Below are 18,298 nucleotides of genomic sequence, written 5' to 3' on the forward strand. Positions count from 1 at the left end.
AAGTGTTTCATTTTCTTTTCATGTGACTTTATTATTACCACCTCTCTCCTCTCTTCCAAAAACCTCCAAAAGGCGGGGCCAGAGGGAGGGCGGGGGGGTGGGGGGGGGGACGGAGGGGGAGAATCCAGCAGAAATCCAGCCCTGCCCTTCTTTGCACACGAGAGCCAATGTGGGGCTGATAACGCTGCGGATGCGTTGGTGGCAGCCTTGCAGAGCGAGACCTGCACTTAACTTGCAGCTGCCTCCCGAGCCGGGCTTCAAGATGTCCACGCCCCGGGTGACAGCCGGCGGGGCGCTGCCCTGTGCTCGGGCGGCGATGCTGAACAGCAGCCTGCAGTGAGAGCCCGCAGCCGCTGCCGCCGCGGAGCAACCTAATGGTGCCTGTGCTTTGTTTTAGTTCATCAAATTTCTCCGACTCATTAGGCACTTTGCCCCGTGCTCCTCTTCCTCCTCCTTCCGCCTCCCCGCCCCCACCCCCACCCCCATTTTTTTTCTTCCTGTCCCTCACCGTGCAGCCCTAACTCTGGCTCCCGGTTCCCTTTTTGACAGTAACGGCACAGCCAACAAGATGAACGGCGCTTTGGATCACTCAGACCAACCAGACCCAGATGCCATTAAGATGTTTGTCGGACAAATCCCCCGGTCCTGGTCGGAAAAGGAGCTGAAAGAACTTTTTGAGCCTTACGGAGCCGTCTACCAGATCAACGTCCTCCGGGACCGGAGTCAGAACCCTCCCCAGAGTAAAGGTACAGACCGTGGGGAACGCACGCGGTGGGGAGGGGGCAGGGCGCGCGGTGGGGGGCAGGGTGCACGGTCAGGGGCACGGGGGCGCGGGGCCGGCGGGGCTGCCCTGCGCCCGCGGGAGGGAGGATCGCGAGGGGGAGCAAGCCGCCGCCGCCGCCGCCCGGGTGCTCCGGCCAGGCGGGCTCCTCCCCGCCCGCCCGCCGGACAGGTGGACCGAGCCTGCCCGGGACGCGGGAGGGAGGAGCGGCGGGAGGGAGGAGCGGCGGGAGCCCGCGGCCGCGCCTCTGTGCAGGCGCGTGATTGCTCTCCCGAGGTCACTTTCTAGGCAGCGCAGGCTCCTCTGGGGTGGAGTAGCTGCCTCTCTAAGGAACCGTGTTTCTCAGCCTTGCGTTTCCTAAGCGAACTCTTTCTACCCCTGCCTTCCCGTTATTGCCCGTGCAATTACGATGGCATTTTACTTTTCCGTAGCCTGTGGGGACCCTGAAATGCCTTCGGAACAGCTGCTGTAATACCACTGGGGTCAGGAATAAAGGGTACACTTTTAAGAGGGACATCAATTCTTGGGGTTTAAACGGGGATCATTGAGTGAAATGTGCCTTTTCGGGCGGGAAGAAGCACCCTAGCGGCCTGAAATAGTTAGCACACCTTAAAAACGGTTGTGGTTTACGCCCTTACCAGTGGTAGGATTCAAGTGTACAACCTGGTGCTTTTTACTGCCTCCATTTTAAGACGAGGGTGATGGGGGGCGGGGGGTGTCGGTTGCTAAAATAGAGACGAGAAACCCGGGTGGTTGAAGCTTCTGTGTTTTGGAGTCCTCCCCTGTAAGCTCCATGCAAACTAAATTTAAAATACCTTCTCTGCTGCTCCCTTTTGGTCTTTGTCGATGTTTTAACCTGGCTTTAGTATTTTTGTTCTTTCTCTGTTCTTGATTTCTTGGGCTGTCGAACTAGGGCCCCTCTGTCTTTCAGTAGATCTTGCTCTTTCTTTTTCTCTGCACCTTGGAATTTCTGTCTGCCCTATTATTTTGTTTCTGTGTCGCCTCTCATGAGAGGTCCTGCAAACTCATTGTGTGGCTCATATGTATACTTTAGTTGAACCCGTGAATGTTAGCACACACTTTTCTGAGCCTCTTTCTTACTGTGAAGGTGAAGGGACAGGACTAAATAATCATTAAGACTGATGCTCTGTGACTCTGAGAAATGCTGGGCCATCTCTTGTTCTCTGTAGTTGCTGAGGTCTGATAGCACGTTCGGAAACCTTTGAAAGAATGTTAAGGCCAATACTCGTTTTATAAAGCTGAGCAGACGTGCCTTCAGGTTAACTTCCTAGGACTCCTGTTCTCTGTCTCAAACCATGTAACACCAAGGGTGTTTTCAAAATAACTTAGGGGGAATTTTCTCACCACATATTTGGTTGTCCCATTATTAGAAAAAATATCAAATATCTGAAATTCGATAGGAGTTAAAACATCACAGACGGGCAATGTTGAGATGTTTGTGGGTCATATTTCCAAATTATTTACCCACATGTGTCCCAAATGTAGAAGACTAGAATTTGTTTTCGTAATTAATTTCTATAGTATCCAATTGAGGAAAGAAACTTCAGTGCACCAGACCGGAGCAAAGAGTCACCAGAAGGGCCATCCCACCATCTAGAACGGCACCCACAGAAAACTAGGCCGGGGCAGTAAACTAGTGTTTTAGAACAGTAACCATGAGTTCATCCTTGTCCAGGAAAATATGCTTCCAGATTTCAGTTTCTCAGCATTTTTCAGAATGACCTTTGACATAGTGATCAAACCTCATTTACTATTGTCTGATTACTTGCATTTTAGCTTTCACACATGTCTTGCCTTAGCCAAAAAGACCTTCTTTCCATCAAGAAAGTGTGCATGGTCTAGTTTTTCTACCATTTTCTCTTTTCCTCAGTGTTCCTCTGAGTACTGTCTTGAAGAGGCTACATTTGAGACTACACATTTTGTTAACTTCATTCACTGTGTCTTGCAACTAACTTCCTTTAAATAGTTTGCGTAAGCCCAGAGTCTTGGAGGGAGGAGGAGACGCGATGAAGGAGCAAACTTTTTTAAGCACATACGCTATGCACCAGGCCCTGTTTTAGGAGTTCTTTCATTTCCTTCTTGCCAAAATCCTGAAAGTAGGCGCTCTTCGTCACGTTTTACAGATGAGAACGTCGAGGCTCTGTTAAAAAAAAAAAAAAAAAAAAAAAAAAAGTTAAGAAGCAAAACTCATTTGACCCAGCTAGTAAGTAGCAGAGTAGCAATTTGGGCACAGTCCGTCTTCATGTACTTGACCTCCATGTGTTCTTCATGTACTTGACCTCCATGTGTTCACTTCATTCAGATGAGGCCTCAAACCAACCTTGTTCTGCTCCATTTCAGGGTGTGGGCCAGGGGGCCTTCTTTACCTAAATGCTCCCCAAATGAAAAGAGGGAATTCTGACCTTTATGAGCAAGGTTGATTTGGTTCCTGCCTTTGTGTTTATTTAGTTTCGATGCTCATGGGTTTAGATTGTACATCACTCCCATTCTATCATGGGATAGAAGTTACAGATGAAGGGGCGCCTGGGTGGCTCAGTCAGTTAAGCGTCCAACTTCGGCTCAGGTCATGATCTCACGGTTCGTGGGTTCGAGTCCCGTGTCGGGCTCTGTGCTGCCGGCTCGGAGCCTGGAGCCTGCTTCTGACTCTGTGTCTCCCTCTCTCTCTGCCCCTCCCCTGCTCACGCTCTGTCTCTGTCTCTCAAAATTAAATAAATGTAAAAAAAAAAAATTTTTTTTTTTACAGTTACAGATGAAATCATTCAAATCTTACCTTTGGAAATATAGGTCATTTCCCATTACTGTGAACTCCAAGGCTCACATCAAATATTGCTTGAAGTATGTGGACTGTCAGCCGAAGCTTGAAAGGATTTTTGTTACAGAGATACCTCTGTTTTAACAGTATTTGTAGTGATGGGATTTGAGCTGTATAATGACATTCCCCTCCGAGGATTACAGCCCTTAGCCGCTTCCATATAGAGAGCAACCACCACCACTTTTCCACCGGTGCCTGTGTGCGCGCGCTATGGTATTTTCCTGTGCACACGCACAGTAGGACCTCACATTTACATTGGTCCTGTCAGCAGAGTATAGTCGTCGTGTGTTCCCGGGCTGATGTCACATCCTCAGAAATCAGAATTTTGGAGCTCTGTCTGAACACAGTCTAAATAGTCTAAGTAGGGCTTTTGGAGTGGCCATGATTCATTGCCTCAATGACATTGATAGTTCCAAGGACAGAGACGAAATCCGGTTATTCCGTAATCCAGGTGAATTAGGTTTTTCTCTCGCTTTGCACCTGATGTTCTATTTAAGTTTCAAGGCATAAAAACTTTGTTTTTGTTTTTTGGGTGTTTTGTTTTGTTTTGTTTTGTTTTAATCACCCTTTAAAAATTAGAGCCTAAGCTGTTCGTGCCTTCTCCCTATTAGCATATGTGTTGACTAGGCAAAGTCCGCAAGCTGCGGAAGCTGGCTGTCCTACCTACTAGGACTCATGGAGAAGATGTTTTATTCAGTAGTTACCGGTCAAGTCTGTGGGTGCTGAGAAATACCCCCCAGTAGTTAAGAGCATCGGTTTTGAAGTCAGACAAGCCAAAATTCAATTTCTGGCTCGACCACTTCTTGGGTGTCGGCCTTGTGCATGTTTCTTAATCTCATCTGAGGGTGGAGACTGTCCAGTAGGGTCGCCCAGATGAAGTTACATGCTTTGTTTGCCCAGAGCTGGGAGATAGTAGGAGCTTGTGTGCTGATGGTTACTGTTATAATTGCTATTATCATCACTGTCCCCAAGAACTTGAAATGTAATAGGGACAGTGAGGCCAGTGCACAGGTAACGGAACTATTGAAGACCATGGGATAAGGGCAGGAAGGGGAGGAGCCTATCTAAACTCTGGAAGTTCAGTGGGGGGGGGGGGGGGGCGGGTGATGAATAATTGGCTGCTGTGGAGATAGGGAGACATGGCAACTGCACCAAATCCTGACAAAGAAAAATTGGATTTCAATAAGTAAAGACAGTGTTGAACATTGCAAGGACTGGCCTGACCGTAGGCGTGGGGTGAGAAATGCAGGGCAGGTCCTGGGAACTGTGAATCCTGCCAGAGATGGAAAGAAACGTGAAGTCCAGGAAATGAAATGGAGGGGGGGGGGGGGGGGTGAGGTCACGACATCTGGAAATAGAAGCTAGGGCCAGTTCTTAGAAGGCCTTAATTCTCAGGCTTAAATATTAGAATTTTATTGCCTAGGTAGTTGAGGGTCAGTGAAGGCTTTGTCAGCACAGGGAACAGAGACCAGGAGGCTGGTGCAGTGTGTCGGCTGAAGCACGTGGGGCCTGAACAGAGACGCTGCTGGCCCTGGCCATGGGCAAGGGGGGTCCCGAGTGACACAGACCTGAGAGTGTTGGAAAGAAGGGGACTTGATAACTAAATCGAGGCAGGGATGAACAGGAGGACTTTGGCCTCACTGGGAGGAGTGGAAAAGCAGTCGACAGTGAAGAGAAGGGGAAGGGGAGGAATGTGGAGTCCAGGTTGGACCGTGTGTTGAGTCTGAGGTATCACAGAAGAGTCAAGAAGGATGTGTGTGGGCCAAGGAAAGCCACTGGCTCGGGTGTTTGGGAGGACGTGACAGCATTTGAGAAGGGTAGCAGTCACGGACTGTGTAGATTTACGTGTGAGCCCGCCCTTTCTAGGAGTCTGGCCATTTTTGTGTTAAGCAAACGATAAGGAGCTGAAGCCAACGGACATACTGAAAGCATAAGGAAGACAGGAATCGGGGTCTTTGAGGAGACAGAGTGGCCGAAGAACAATGAAACAGGGGACAAGGGGCCCTCATCTGAGACAGCAGGGCAGTTGGAAGGAAGTAACAGCAGATCAGATTTCGGTCTAATGGAGGGAAGTAGCACAGATGCCCTCCGTCTTCTCTGGAGACGGCCCGTTCCTGAGGAGGCCGGCGGAGCAGAAGACATAAGGAGAACGGAAAAGGTCTAAAACGACTGCTTTGGAAGAGCTGGTGGGAAAGAAGGGCAGGAGCGCTGGAGAGCAGGGCGGCTCCTCCTGATACTGGGATCGTGCGGGTGTTGAGAGTAGGGTGCTGAGGGTTGTGCTTCTGGGAGCGAGCAGGGAGGTGGAATCACCTGTTTCTGGAGAGGGTCAGGAAGGGTGTTGGGTGTGTCTCAGAAAGTTCTCTGAGACCTAAGATAGGGAAGCCCGGGCAAGGCAGAGGGGGGTGGCCTCTGGCCTCAGGTTGGTGGTTGAAAAGGACGTACGTGGAGGACGTGGCAGGTGCGGGCGTGGGGTTCATGGAACCCAGACTCCCCCAGAGCCTCCCCATGTTGGTAAATTGGGTTCCTTGGATCGTTGCTCTCTTGATATTTCTGTTCTTGTCAAGATTATAACCCAGGACCATAGCACCCTAAAAGGGTCTACTGTAGATTGAAGGCGAGTTACATTTTTCTAACCTCAGGTGTTAAATATTCCTATTGAATCTTGTTAAGTTACATGCTTCTTGTTCTGATTTTACAGGAAGGAAAACTGAGGGGTCTGTGCTAAGTAAGTAGAAAAAAAATCATTGAACGTTTGAAAGTAGAGGATCAGACCAAGCCCTGGGTCCGAACCTAATGCCTCAGTGATCACATTTCTCTCCCTCTCCCTCCCTGTCTCTCTCCCTCCCTGTCTCTCCGCCTCCCTCCACCCCACCCCTGCGATTTCTCAGCCAAAAGAGAGCTAGAAACGGGAAGTGGCTTGCGTAGACTCTCTCTGTGTGCCACAGGCCTGAAGAACAAAACTTCCTTTTTTCTTGAAATGTGCTCCGAGGTCAGGTCGTGGTAGAGCTTCTCTGCAGCTGTAGCTCCTCCAGTTCTAGAGCCCAGAACATTCTGGGTGGAACAAAAAGTAAATTCAAGGCTCCTCTGGGAAGAGTTATTAACGTTTCAAAAGAGCAGTTCTTGGAGCGCTGTGGTGCCGGTGCCTTTTCATCTTCTTGATGGTCCGGCCGCGGTTGGGGTGGCCCGCGCCATGGCTGATGTGACCCTCGTCCCCTCCTGCTCGGTCTTTGACTCGGAGTCGCTCCTTCCCTTCTGAAAGCCCCTACTTCAGTCTGCAGGAATTCATTAATAAACTCTAAGTTGGTCCTAATCCCTAGGAGAAGGGTGCAAGGCACCAGTACCTAATGTTCCTCATTTCAGACTTTGACGAGAGGAAGCCCTGCATCCAGAACATTCTCCCGTGGTAGGGTGGGAGGAGAGCAGGCCCCGGGGCTTACAAGAGACTTAGCGCTATTTCATCATCACCAGCTCGTTCAGGGAGCGCGTCTCGGTGTCTTCAGCCCTGGTGTAGCGGCGTCACATGCTGCTGGTAGAGTCCGAAGAGAGGTGCTGTCTTATTGACCCATAATCCTTAAAATGTGAAAGGTTCGCAGAGAACACCTTCGACCTTTTTATTAAAGGAATCCCATTGGAGGACTGGGGTGGGAGCGTTTCCATGTTTCATGCCTTTCCTTTCTTCCTGAAAGGACTCTTGTCAGAAGCTTCCCTTAAGTAACAGAAAGGGGCGTGGAACCAGTTTATTGAAGCGATGGCATCTTGAAATCCATACTTGAGAAAGAATTCAAAATGCAGGAAGATGAACCAATTTTACATTTCAACGCACGCAAGTAGGGATAGGATTTCTGCCCTCAATCTCTTGGAATCCAGGGTTGCTGCCCTAGATTTTCTGGGACAGCCCCAGTTTTGATAGTGCTGTCTCAGTGGCCCACAGGAAGGATCTCTCATCCTGAATTAATTTTACGTTAACAGAAATCACTGTGTAACTTCCTGTGACATCTTTTCATTGTTGGGCTGACTGAGTCCTGCAGGATAAATGTAAAATGCAGTCAGAATTTTTATATTCATGCAGGCGGGGATCCTTATCACATCCCTGGGAGAGGTGGGTTCAGTAGTTTTATCATATGGCTATATTAAAGATTTAACAATTCATGGTTTTCGTGGAGTTTTAAACTATTTTGACTTATACAGACTGCATCCACAAGCACCGATTGAGATGAATCAGAGAATTGTTAAATTAGCCTGTTAAGTTACAGCGAGAAGGAATCCTGTTAAATGCCCCCTACTCCGGAGCTGAGACTGGATTGTGCCTGTCTAGCCCAGCCCTGAATTTCTGTTGCTTTTATCAAAGGGTAGCTTCTCCCCTGGCAGATAATATCTGTCCTGGGCATATTTTGATCCTTATATCTCTGGAGAGAAAAAGAGGAAGAAAAGGAAGGAGGGAAACACAGAGGACACACAGAGCCAATATCAAAGAAGAAAATAAATTACTTAAGGCTGCTTCTGACCATTTTGTTTTCTCCTCCTCTGTCTGGGACATCAGCTGGTCCCCAGCCGTCTTGTCCCTGGTAGATTTGCCTTTCTGGAATTAACGTAGCAAAGGAATAAAGAAAACAGGATATGGATGAAAGGAGAATGGATTTTTTTTTTTTTTTTGTAGAAATTTACATGAAAAGTAAACCCAGGGCCTCATGGCCTAGGTCTGTTGGGATCCCTCCCACACATGTCTACAGGTTTACTGAAACAGCTAAATTTAGATCTCACAATTTGCATTTCCCATTGAGTACATTTATAGTTTGCCTGCCCAGAGGTCTTATTTGCCTTTTCATTTGCCCCCAACGAGGTTTGTCCATGTTAGAAATGCTCTCCCATCAGTTACACAAGTGAACCACCCTGGTTTACGATACTGAGGGTCATTATGAAACCGGTCTTTGGAAATGAGAAGTCCAGTTTCCCAAGCAGAAGGAGAGTGCTTCCTGTAGGGTAGAGCTGCCCGTTGCTCTGACACACACGTGCGTGGCCTATGAATTGGCATGGCGTAGCACGACCTGCCCTCCCTTACTGCTTCCACTCCAAAGACCCCAGATGATCAGGCAATCAGGTTGAAAGGTTTTCTCTCTCCCTCCTTCAGTCTTTGCTTCTAATGAAAACTTACCGTTGACCGTAGTTGAGTTAGATTTAGAAGCGTTTAGAATGCTAGTGTTAAAAATACAAATAAAGTCATTACATACCTTGTGAGAAAGTTTCTGGTCTTTAATGATTCCAACCATGGTCTTAGCACCATGACTATCCTTTTTCTTGTGTTCATGGATTCTTAAAAGACTGAATTTTCTTCTTGGACATATGGCCCCAGATGCTAACAAGATTTAGGCATGAGGTCTCGGGTTCTTTGTTCCTTGTCCAAACTTCACTGATCCTGAGATCATCTATTCACATGCTTTCTTTTCTAATATTGGCTAGCTAGCCCAAACCTCTTACGAGACCCTTCAGACAGAAGCGTGCCAGAACGTGCCACTATGAATAAATGCACACAATCATATGACCTTCAAAACCACTGGAAACTAAAGAGGGATGAAAAGAGAATTGGCCAAATGGGAAAAAGTAGAAGCTAGACTAAAATAATATGATTTAGCAACAGATTGATTCAGGTTTTTATATTCTGGTAACAGAAATGACCCATGATGGTACACTGGCTTTCAGGACACCTGGTCAAGAGAATTGGAAATGTTCTGACCCCTACTGTGAAATTCAGTGGAAAATCAGACATTAGGTACCTCAGTGATACATTAAGTATCACACTAGAGGAATTTACAGTGAACTAGACCAATTACATGTATTAAAGAATTAGGGCCTTCCAATGTCTTGAGTTTATTTTCCAGTCTGCTTTGATGCACACGTGTGGTGGGGAAGGGAGCACAGAATAAAGGCATATGGGGCATGATGGATTGGGAGGTACGTGGATTTCTCCAGGCCTCTTTTCCGCTGAGTCACGTAGACAGACACATAGGTAGCAGCACAGAAGCAGGTTTTGCTATAGATGGAAAAAAGAGCTAGTTCTCTGAACAGGGCCAGGTTATAATGGTAAAAACTAATGGGTCTGGGAGAATGAGGATGGCAATTGAGACGCCACAGGAATAGCTATTAGGATCAATATTTTTTCACTCTCTATGTAAATTACTGAGAAAGATGCCCCTAATCCAGTTTCCACGTTCTGGCATTAATTCAGATTGGAGAAACCTGGTTGGAGAAGTATACTTTGGACAGTGATCAGTTTGAAGAACAAAGAAATGTAATTTCTCTACTTCCATTAGGAGGATCATGAATTGGTATCAGAGAAATGAATTGAAGGATCGAAAGGGAGGGAGTACCCACTCATCGCACTCTTTAATTGACCCAGATTCTGATCATTATAAAATATTTTGGAGTATGTTAAGGCCTCAAGTCTATGGAGGACGAGTCCCATAGCGGAATACGTATTTGGCTCAAGACCTGCCTCTCCATAGTAACCTTTAGTGTCGTCTGGAGTGTTCAGAGTCTCTTGCCAGCTAGGCCCATCGATTGTTGTTCCCTTATTGACTTCTTTTTAGTTTTAGGTGGAAAAAAAAATTGCTTTATAAATTCCTATGGTTTAATGGAAACTGCATCAGAGACACGTAGAGAGGCATCACGATAGGGAGGGTGAGGGGTGCAAGAAACCATGCCTTCGACAAGTTCATGGTCAAAATGGCCCCCGAAACCTAAACATTACAAATGAACAGAGCAGACACCAAGTGTTAAGGAACAGGTAATCCACCACTTTGCACAAAGAGCTTTTTCGCTCCTATATAGGCCACTGTGCCCGATTTCAGGAAATGTTATTGAAGATGCATCAAGGAGGTGGAGGCCTTCCAAAGGAGAACAGCATGAATCACCGAGGTCTGGAAAGGTGAGCCCATATGGAAAGGTCCAGGAGGTTAACTTAAAAGGCCTGAGAGCATTGAGTCACAAAAATGAAAAGGGAGGAAGCCTGTAGCAAAACATAAAAAGAGGGATTGTGCTCTAAAAAAAAAAAAAAAAAAATGGAGAAGAAAAAAAAAGAATATGATTGAAGTTTTGAAGATGCTAACGTGCAGAGTGAGGCTATATATAGATAAGCTCTTTCAATTAATGCTAAACCCCTGGATTCCGCTGCTTAGACTGAAAATGTTGGCACAGCAGCAAAGTATAGAGTTTGAGCCAAACTTTGACCCAGAAGAGGTGGTGAACTTAGAACATGATGAAAGTTACAGACATGGCGAGCCCGCTAACTCACAGCCCCCAGGAGCGGACCTCTGGCCGGCGCTCTCCTGAGGCTTCGTGCCCTGCTCTTTTGTAGCAGGGATTTGGGGCCTTGAAAGCCCTGGGTCCTTTTTCATGTAGAACCAAAATGATAAAGAGGTGGCCCAGAAAGCTAATGAGATGTTTACCTGAGTACCGCCGTGTGGCCATAAACATTTACTGGCGCCTACTGTGTGCAAGGCATCATACTTAGTGCTAGGAATATACGTATAAATACAAAGAACGGACCATGGTCTTGGCCTCAAAAGGAGAGAAGGAATCGGACAGGTCAAAGACAGGATGACCATCCATTCTTTGGAAATGGAGAGTCAGCTTGGGGTTAAGCAGTGTCCATTGTGTGCATGGGTGCATGGTTTCTTTTGGAAAGTACCCTGAGGTTGCCCCGTGTGTGGTCCTGTGCTGTTCACATAGTAAAGGTGAAGTGAGAGAGTTAGCGGAACCCAGGGTCACGTGACAGGAGGAGTTTTGGCTTCCATCTACACACCCTGTATGTCCTCTTTCCCCTTTGCCTTCATCTTTGGTTTCCTTCCTTCTTTCTCCTCCCTGTAGGGAGTTGAGGACGAGAAGAGGCTAAAGCATTCACTAAATGAACCTTTCGGAGGATTCTCCGTAAAATGCAAGGGTTTGCGGTTTGGTGCCATCCCGCAGCATCACGCAGACACGTGTGATGCGTCGGCAGGCCCTCAGTACCCCCTTTCTGTGTAACACCCTTCAGAACAATGCCTGGCCCTACCTGACGGCCCTACCATCCAGGTGATACCGAAGAGACATGAACAGCCTTATCCTCCGTAGGACGTGTGTGTGAACTTGTGTTTGCACACATATACAACACATGTTTGTTTTAAACTTTGTGGTGATGCAAAGATAATTTCTTTGAACGCCATTTCTTCAAATGGGTGTGTTATTGCCTACACAGTAGACCTCTGAGGAGTAAATTACCCATAGAATATTGAACATCAGTGGCTTTATACAGTGCCTGACATATGGCGGGATATGAATAAAAGATAGTAAATAGTGTATGGTAGGTCGAGTAGAAGAAGACGGGGATGGAAAAAAAAAATCACGGCGTCTAGATTTTGTAAGCCATGTGTTTTTGTTTTTTTAATTTTTTGTGCAAAGAAACCTAATGCTTCTTTCTCAACTAGTCTGCTAGAACATACTATGCCTGATTTAAATCGGCATTTTATGGGGAAGGAGAAGGACATGGTAGAAGAAGGAGGGGGGGTGGACTCCTCAGTAAAAACCAGAGGTCTCTGGGGAGAGATTATAAATGTTGGCAAAACAAATATTGGAAACTCTGTAGAGGGCCTCCTATAGGTTTCCAAACCTAAGTAATTATTCCCAGTTCTTGATCCTCATGTCCTGGCCTCAAGGACAACAGGCGCTTTCAGAACAATTGTGTCTGATTATCTTGCTTTGGCCCAAATTTCCACGGACTTTGGATAATGACTGCAGGCCTTACGTCACATTGCTCGGCACATTGGACTGTGTTTGATATTGAGACACATTGTAGTAATCGACACTAGCCTAGTGCAGAGTTAATGCAGCCCAGTAGAGTGGTAAAGCTCCTATTTTTCACTGCCTGGATTGTTTCTTAAAGATTGTCCTTTGGGGCTCCCGGGTGGCTCAGTTGGTTAAGCGTCCAACTTCAGCTCAGGTCATGAGCTCGCAGTTCATGAGTTTGAGCCCCACATCGGACTCTGCTGACGGCTCAGAACCTGGAGCCTGTTTCGGATTCTGTGTCTCCCTCTGTCTCTCTGCCCCTTCACTACTCCCACTGTCTCTCTCTCTCTCTCTAAAATAAAATAAACATTAAAAAGATAAAAAGATTCTCCTTCAAGTCAGGTGAGTTGGGTGTTTGTTTAGCTGAGTGGTTTTTGTTTGTTTACGTTCGTGTGAATATCTTGTAAAGAATTTTTGGCTACTCAAAGAGGATGTGAACCAAACTGTTCTCATATGTTAAGAAAAATCAGAGAACAGCATTGCCCAATTTGTACGCTCCTGCCATGCTAGAGACCTGTCTCTCCTTCACGCCTCCCACTTCCGTTCTGCTGGTTGGGGTGGAGGGAGAACAGATCCGCTTAGTTTCACTCTTCAGATTAAACCGTTAACGTCAACGGCAAAACAGCCAAGTGGAGCTTTCGTTTCTTAAGTCCTCTGGAAGATGTTCATGAGCTGTCTTAGCTGTCCAGGCAGATGGGACTTTGTGAGATGAAGGACCACTATTTTTGCCCTTTCTCTTTAGGGTTCAACAATAACCTGTTCGTCTGGGGAGGCGAGAATGCTAATGATTAGCCCCGGAAAGGTTGACCAGAGCCCTTTCTCTGCCTGCCCTGCCCCGCACGGTCTCCCTAGGACTGGGGTGGAAGCTGGCCAGAGTGTCATAGCAGTTGGGCTCTCCATCAGTCCCTGAGTGAGGTCCATACACCCTGGTGATGGTCCTCGGGGACCGCAGCCACTGTGCGGCTCAATAAGGCAAAACCTAGTTTTGGAAAAGGTCGCTTCTCAGTAGGGTGAGTGAGAAGTGTTTTGAGGTGTTTTCTCAGGAGTTAGATGGATCACTGAGCACGAAGCAGCCTTCCCAGAGCCCCCGCCATATCCTACCTGCCATCATCCCCCTGGCTCGCTTCCGTGCGGCGGAACCAGGAAATGCCATTTCCATGCCCAGGCCTCTCTCCTCTCTGCCAAGCCCGCTGCTGAGTGTGGTGCTCTCTTTGTGAAGTGGACATCTGTCTAATGGGAACTGGATTGTGACCACCAGTTCATTTTACACAGGCCGCCGTACAGCTGCCAGATGGTGGCGGGGCTTAGCTGTTTTGCAAATCCAATAGGGGTGGTTCGCCACCCTGGAGGTAGGAAACGGAGGGGGCCCGGCCACCGAGCCCGCGTCCCTACCGAGGCAGTGCCTCCAGGAGCCCGGGCTTGGCTCTAATCTCTCCGAAGGAAGACTTACGAAAAGGTAATGAATAAATTAAAGCCACGTTTTAAAAAATCAGGTCTTTGGGGTTTTCCTCGCGACCTCATTGTTGACTAATCTGTACTTAGGAGAACAGTTCTTAAGTGGGACATGTCAGGCTTTTTCGCTACAGATTAAACCCCAAGGCACATACAACTGTGACAGCTTCGGGGGCAACAGGAAGAGTCCGCGTCAAATGGCAGAGTCTGCTTGTTGAACCTGGACCGATGCGTGGTCGGGAGGCCCGCCTCCTCTCTCCAGGACGCCAGGCCCACAGTGCTCAGAAGATCAGAGAAAGGCCTGCCTGCCTCTCTGTGGCTTGCTCGCCGCCTGCGTGAGCTGCCGAGCTAGAAGGATTTGTGAAATCATTGGTCGGCCTGCCCTAGCAACACGAGATGCCGTGTTGACACATATACCATTCCGCGTTCGCGACAAAACCGCTTTATTTTTAGAACACTTCAAAGTGAGGAAACCGTTAAGCCCGATCGCATCCTCTCTCGCCCTCCAGCCACTTCTCCCGCTGCCCCAGGCAGATCCACCCCCATTTTGTAAAAGAGGAACCTGAGGCAGGAGATTAAGCGATATTTTGAGCAAGGGTGATAATGCCTGGGAAAATTGCTGATCTGGTCTTAAAATCGAACACATCCTTCGGAGTAATTTTTATAATGCTGCCACTTCTCTTACCTAGACCATGTGCGTTCCATATGACCTCACATCTAAGCCTTAATATTGTATGTGGAGTTCAAAAGACAATTCAGTCTCCCATTTACTTTCCTGGCATTCATTCAAATAAAAATAGGCACATAATACTGCTTCGTATAAATCAAAGCCCCAGGCACACTTTGAAAATCTTTGAGAATGCACAGTACTTATTTTCATAAGTATCTCTCATGCAACTAGCTTAAATTTGCTTGTGAGAAGTCTGTGTCTTTTTTTTTTAATCCCTGGAGCCGCTGTGCCTGGCTCAGTGCCTGGCATGAAATGGTCACTCAGAATTAGCTGCAGATTAAATGAGGCGAACTCTTCATCCGTCCCGTCCAATACCAACCTGACCCATTTGTACAGAGGTGCTCCTGGGAAGCGGAGAGAGGCCTTTATTCTTTCTTAGAACGTGTCTTAAGAGCCTTGTGTACCAGGCAGTGTGCAGTGTCCTGGGGATGCAGAGACAGGAGGTGTGGCCCGTGTCCACAGGGTGCCCAGGGGTGTGCCGTCCTGAAACAGAAATCATTCACCATGGCCCTAGGGGTGACTGTCCCCACAAGTCACCTCTGTCAACACCCCCAAAACCACAGGGCTGAGGTGTCCCTCACCCGAGGCTGTATTTGTTAGGCTCCTGGTGGCCCTCAGGAATGTAGTGTCCCAAGGGAGGGAAAAAAGCCAGTGAAAGAGTCGCATGAATTGTAAAACTCTGTACAAACGTGAGGTGTGATGTTGAGGTGTGTGCTTTCCCTGGCGCAGGTTAACGCCCATGCCACGTTTAGCTTTGTTTCCCCTTTCTTTTCCTACCAAATGAAACGCCAGCTTCCCATCAAACACCTGCTGGAACTGAACAGGGGTACCGCCGGAAAGGCAGCGCGGCGCCGCGATGAAGAACGGGGCCCTGGTGGTCAAGTGCTAGTTTCTGACCCACCCCTGCAGTCCACTTTGTGACCTAGAGCAAGTGACGGGACCGCTCCGTGCCTCGGTTTCTTCATCTGCAAAGCGGATACGATTGCGATGCGGCTCCGCTGAGATCATCTGTGTAGCGCGCTCAGGGCCAGGGGGCGCGTAGCGAGCCGTTCCCACTCCCCGTCGGCTCGAGGTGAGAAGACTCGAGTTCAGAGAAGTTAGGTGAGCCAGCGGCCTTTTTCTGCCAGCGACGCGTCAGCCCGCGGGCAGTCGGAACACGCCGGCCTTTCTGCAAAAGCAGGATCGGTTCTCGGTAGGGTCAGCAGTCACAGCTGATACTCTGCAGAGGACATGCTGTGTGCCAGGTCCCGTACTAAGGGCTTAATCCCGCAGTATCTTCCTGTAGCGCGCAGCCTCACAGTATTCCCCTGAGGCAAATACTCTCTTGAGCCCATGCTACAGCTGAGAAAATGGGGACGAGGAAAACAAATGCGTCTAATGAAGGGGCAGGTGAGGAATTCAGACCTAAGAGGTTCATCCTGAGGATCCATGCTCCTAACCACCTGCCTCAGGGGTTCCTGTAGCCCCTGGGTGTGTGTGTCTCCATTCTTGGTATTGGTTATGGTGCCGAAATGATCCATTTCACTTCGAAAGGCATACTTCTCTGGAGTAGAGTTGCCCCTGACGCCTCTCTATGCCTACCGCTTGGCACAGCAGCAGGCAACCAACAGGTGCTTACTAATGTTTGTTGAACGGTATCGAATAGCATTCCTTGGATGTCGGCCTCCGTGCCTTGAGTCCCATCCATTGCCTCTACCTAGGGGTGTTACTTCTTTTTCTTCTTTCCAGTTCTGATGGTTTATATGCTGGCCTCTCTAGTGACGTGCCACTTCATCCATAAAAGCTCCTTCGTGCACATAGCTTTCTGTGTCATGCTCCAGTTGGGTATGCACTGGTCTACTTGAACTGGAAGCTTCCGGCAGTTGGGGGTTACTTTAGTCAATTGGTGCATCTGATGGAACCTCGCAGAACTTCACACAGGGCTTTAATACCTGTCCTGGACAGGGGCGCCTGGGTGGCTCACTCGCTTAAGCATCCCGACTTCAACTGGGGTCATGATCTTACAGTTCCTGGGTTCGAGCCCCGCGTCCAGCTCTGTGCTGACAGTTCAGAGCCTGGAGCCTGCTTCGGATTCTGTGTCTCCTTCTCCCTCTGCCCTTCCCCCTCACGCGCTCTCTCTCTCTGTCTCTCTCAAAAGTAAACATTAAAAAAAAAAATGCCTGTCGTAGACATCAGTTGAGTGAGTGAATGTGGAACGTTCAAGAGAAAGGGATACTTTTTTCTCCCCAGCTGTTCCACCTGGCTTTTTTTCCCCTCCTTTTTCTTTCTCACGGCACGTGGGAATAGAGTGCCCCATTGCATCCCTGGTTTTGAATCCGTGGCGGACACTCTATGGAGCATGAAAAAAATATTGTTTCAACTGAAGCAACGGAAGTAAGAGAATCATTTTAGGGTGTCACCGTAGTGTGAAAAGTTTTGACATTTAAAATAAAATCAGGAAGGAGAAAAGCAGTTCACTCTGGAGCCGGAGTCTCCTGCCGGCACAGGCTGGGAGCCCTCTGAGCGGCTCGCTCACCTGAAACCCCGCCAGACTTACAGATGTTTCCTTTGGCTCCGGCACGGAGCGCCACATTGCAGTCCTCGGGAGCAATTCCCTTCTGGCAGGGACTGATGTCATGGGGGGTGGGGCAGCCAACAGAGCAGTGACTTCATAGGTCTCACCCGTTGCTCGTTTCTCAGGTCCCGGGATGCACATCGCCCGCTCCCTTTGCCTTTCTGTACGTCACTTGATTCACATTTCGCCAACGCCTCCAGCCCTTTTAGGAGGCCGTGAAAGCTCTGCTTGGCTGAGTGCGTTTCTGGAACTCTGTGAGATGAAGACCTGGGGGGTTTTACCTCTGGTTGCGAGCCGAGAAATTCCCTGAGGGTCACACGTAGGTAAATGGAACGCTTCCAAAGTGAGGTTTTCTTCCCTCCTGGACTCGGATTATAACACAGCAGAAAATACATCCACCCAGGAGGGATGAGGGAGGGGTGTGAAGTGAAGAAAAGGACACGGAGCGTCCCAAGGCTGTCTCCTGCCTCTGATTTCTAGCCCGAGGTTTTAAACTTTCCTTTGGAATGCAATGTCCCACCGGCAGGCGCCGTGCCGTGCCTGCGGCTTGAACCTGCCTGCTGTTCTGCTGTTTGTCCCTGTTGCTGTTGATGGTGTCACCTCCCTTCCTATCAGCCAGGCTCCGTATCTCGGGAACCTGAGTCTGTGGTGTTCTTCCAGCCGCTTGTTCTATTCCTCCCCCCACTGCCGTCTGTACCGCCATCTTGGGGTATTGTGTGCAGCCAACAGCCTTTTGGAGGCGTAATAAACAGGCACTAAATTGACACGACTGCAAATGCAAAATTTGGTTAAGTTTTAAGGTGTGTGGGCCTCTGAAGCCATCACCACAAGGAAAGTAACATGTTCACCGCCCCCAGCAACTTCCTCTTCTGTGGAAATCCCTTCCTTACCCCCACCCCCAGCCCCAGGCAGCCAGTGATGCTTTCCGTAGCTTGTAAGTTTCTCTTTCCTGGAATTTCATGGAACTACAGTCCTACTGCATGTGCCTTTTCCTGGCCTGATGTCTTTCACTCAGCATAATTATTTCAAGATTCAGTAGCAATAGTTCACCGTCTGTCAGTACTTTATTTCTTCTAAGTGCTGAGTAGCATTTTGTTGAATGGACAAACCACCGTTTGTCAGTTCTCCCGT

At 48.4% G+C, this 18,298-nt stretch overlaps 1 protein-coding gene across 18 annotated transcripts in view; it reads left to right on the forward strand.

Moving 5' to 3' along the window:
* CELF2 (CUGBP Elav-like family member 2) overlaps positions 1 to 18,298 on the forward strand; it is an 840,819-nt gene that overhangs the window by 671,504 nt on the left and 151,017 nt on the right. For 16 of the 18 annotated variants that reach the window (XM_019833918.3, XM_011283568.4, XM_023256326.2 and 13 more), the window contains one exon: positions 550 to 746. In XM_019833918.3, coding sequence (XP_019689477.1) covers positions 569 to 746 — 178 coding nt within the window. In that variant the 5' untranslated portion in view covers positions 550 to 568. Of the gene's footprint in view, positions 1 to 166; positions 378 to 549; positions 747 to 18,298 lie in introns of those variants that run through there. The other 2 variants (XM_006933225.5, XM_045062606.1) reach the window with 2 other exon arrangements.

Source organism: Felis catus, chromosome B4, assembly GCF_018350175.1.
Source record: "Felis catus isolate Fca126 chromosome B4, F.catus_Fca126_mat1.0, whole genome shotgun sequence".
Classification (NCBI taxonomy): Eukaryota; Metazoa; Chordata; class Mammalia; order Carnivora; family Felidae; genus Felis; species Felis catus.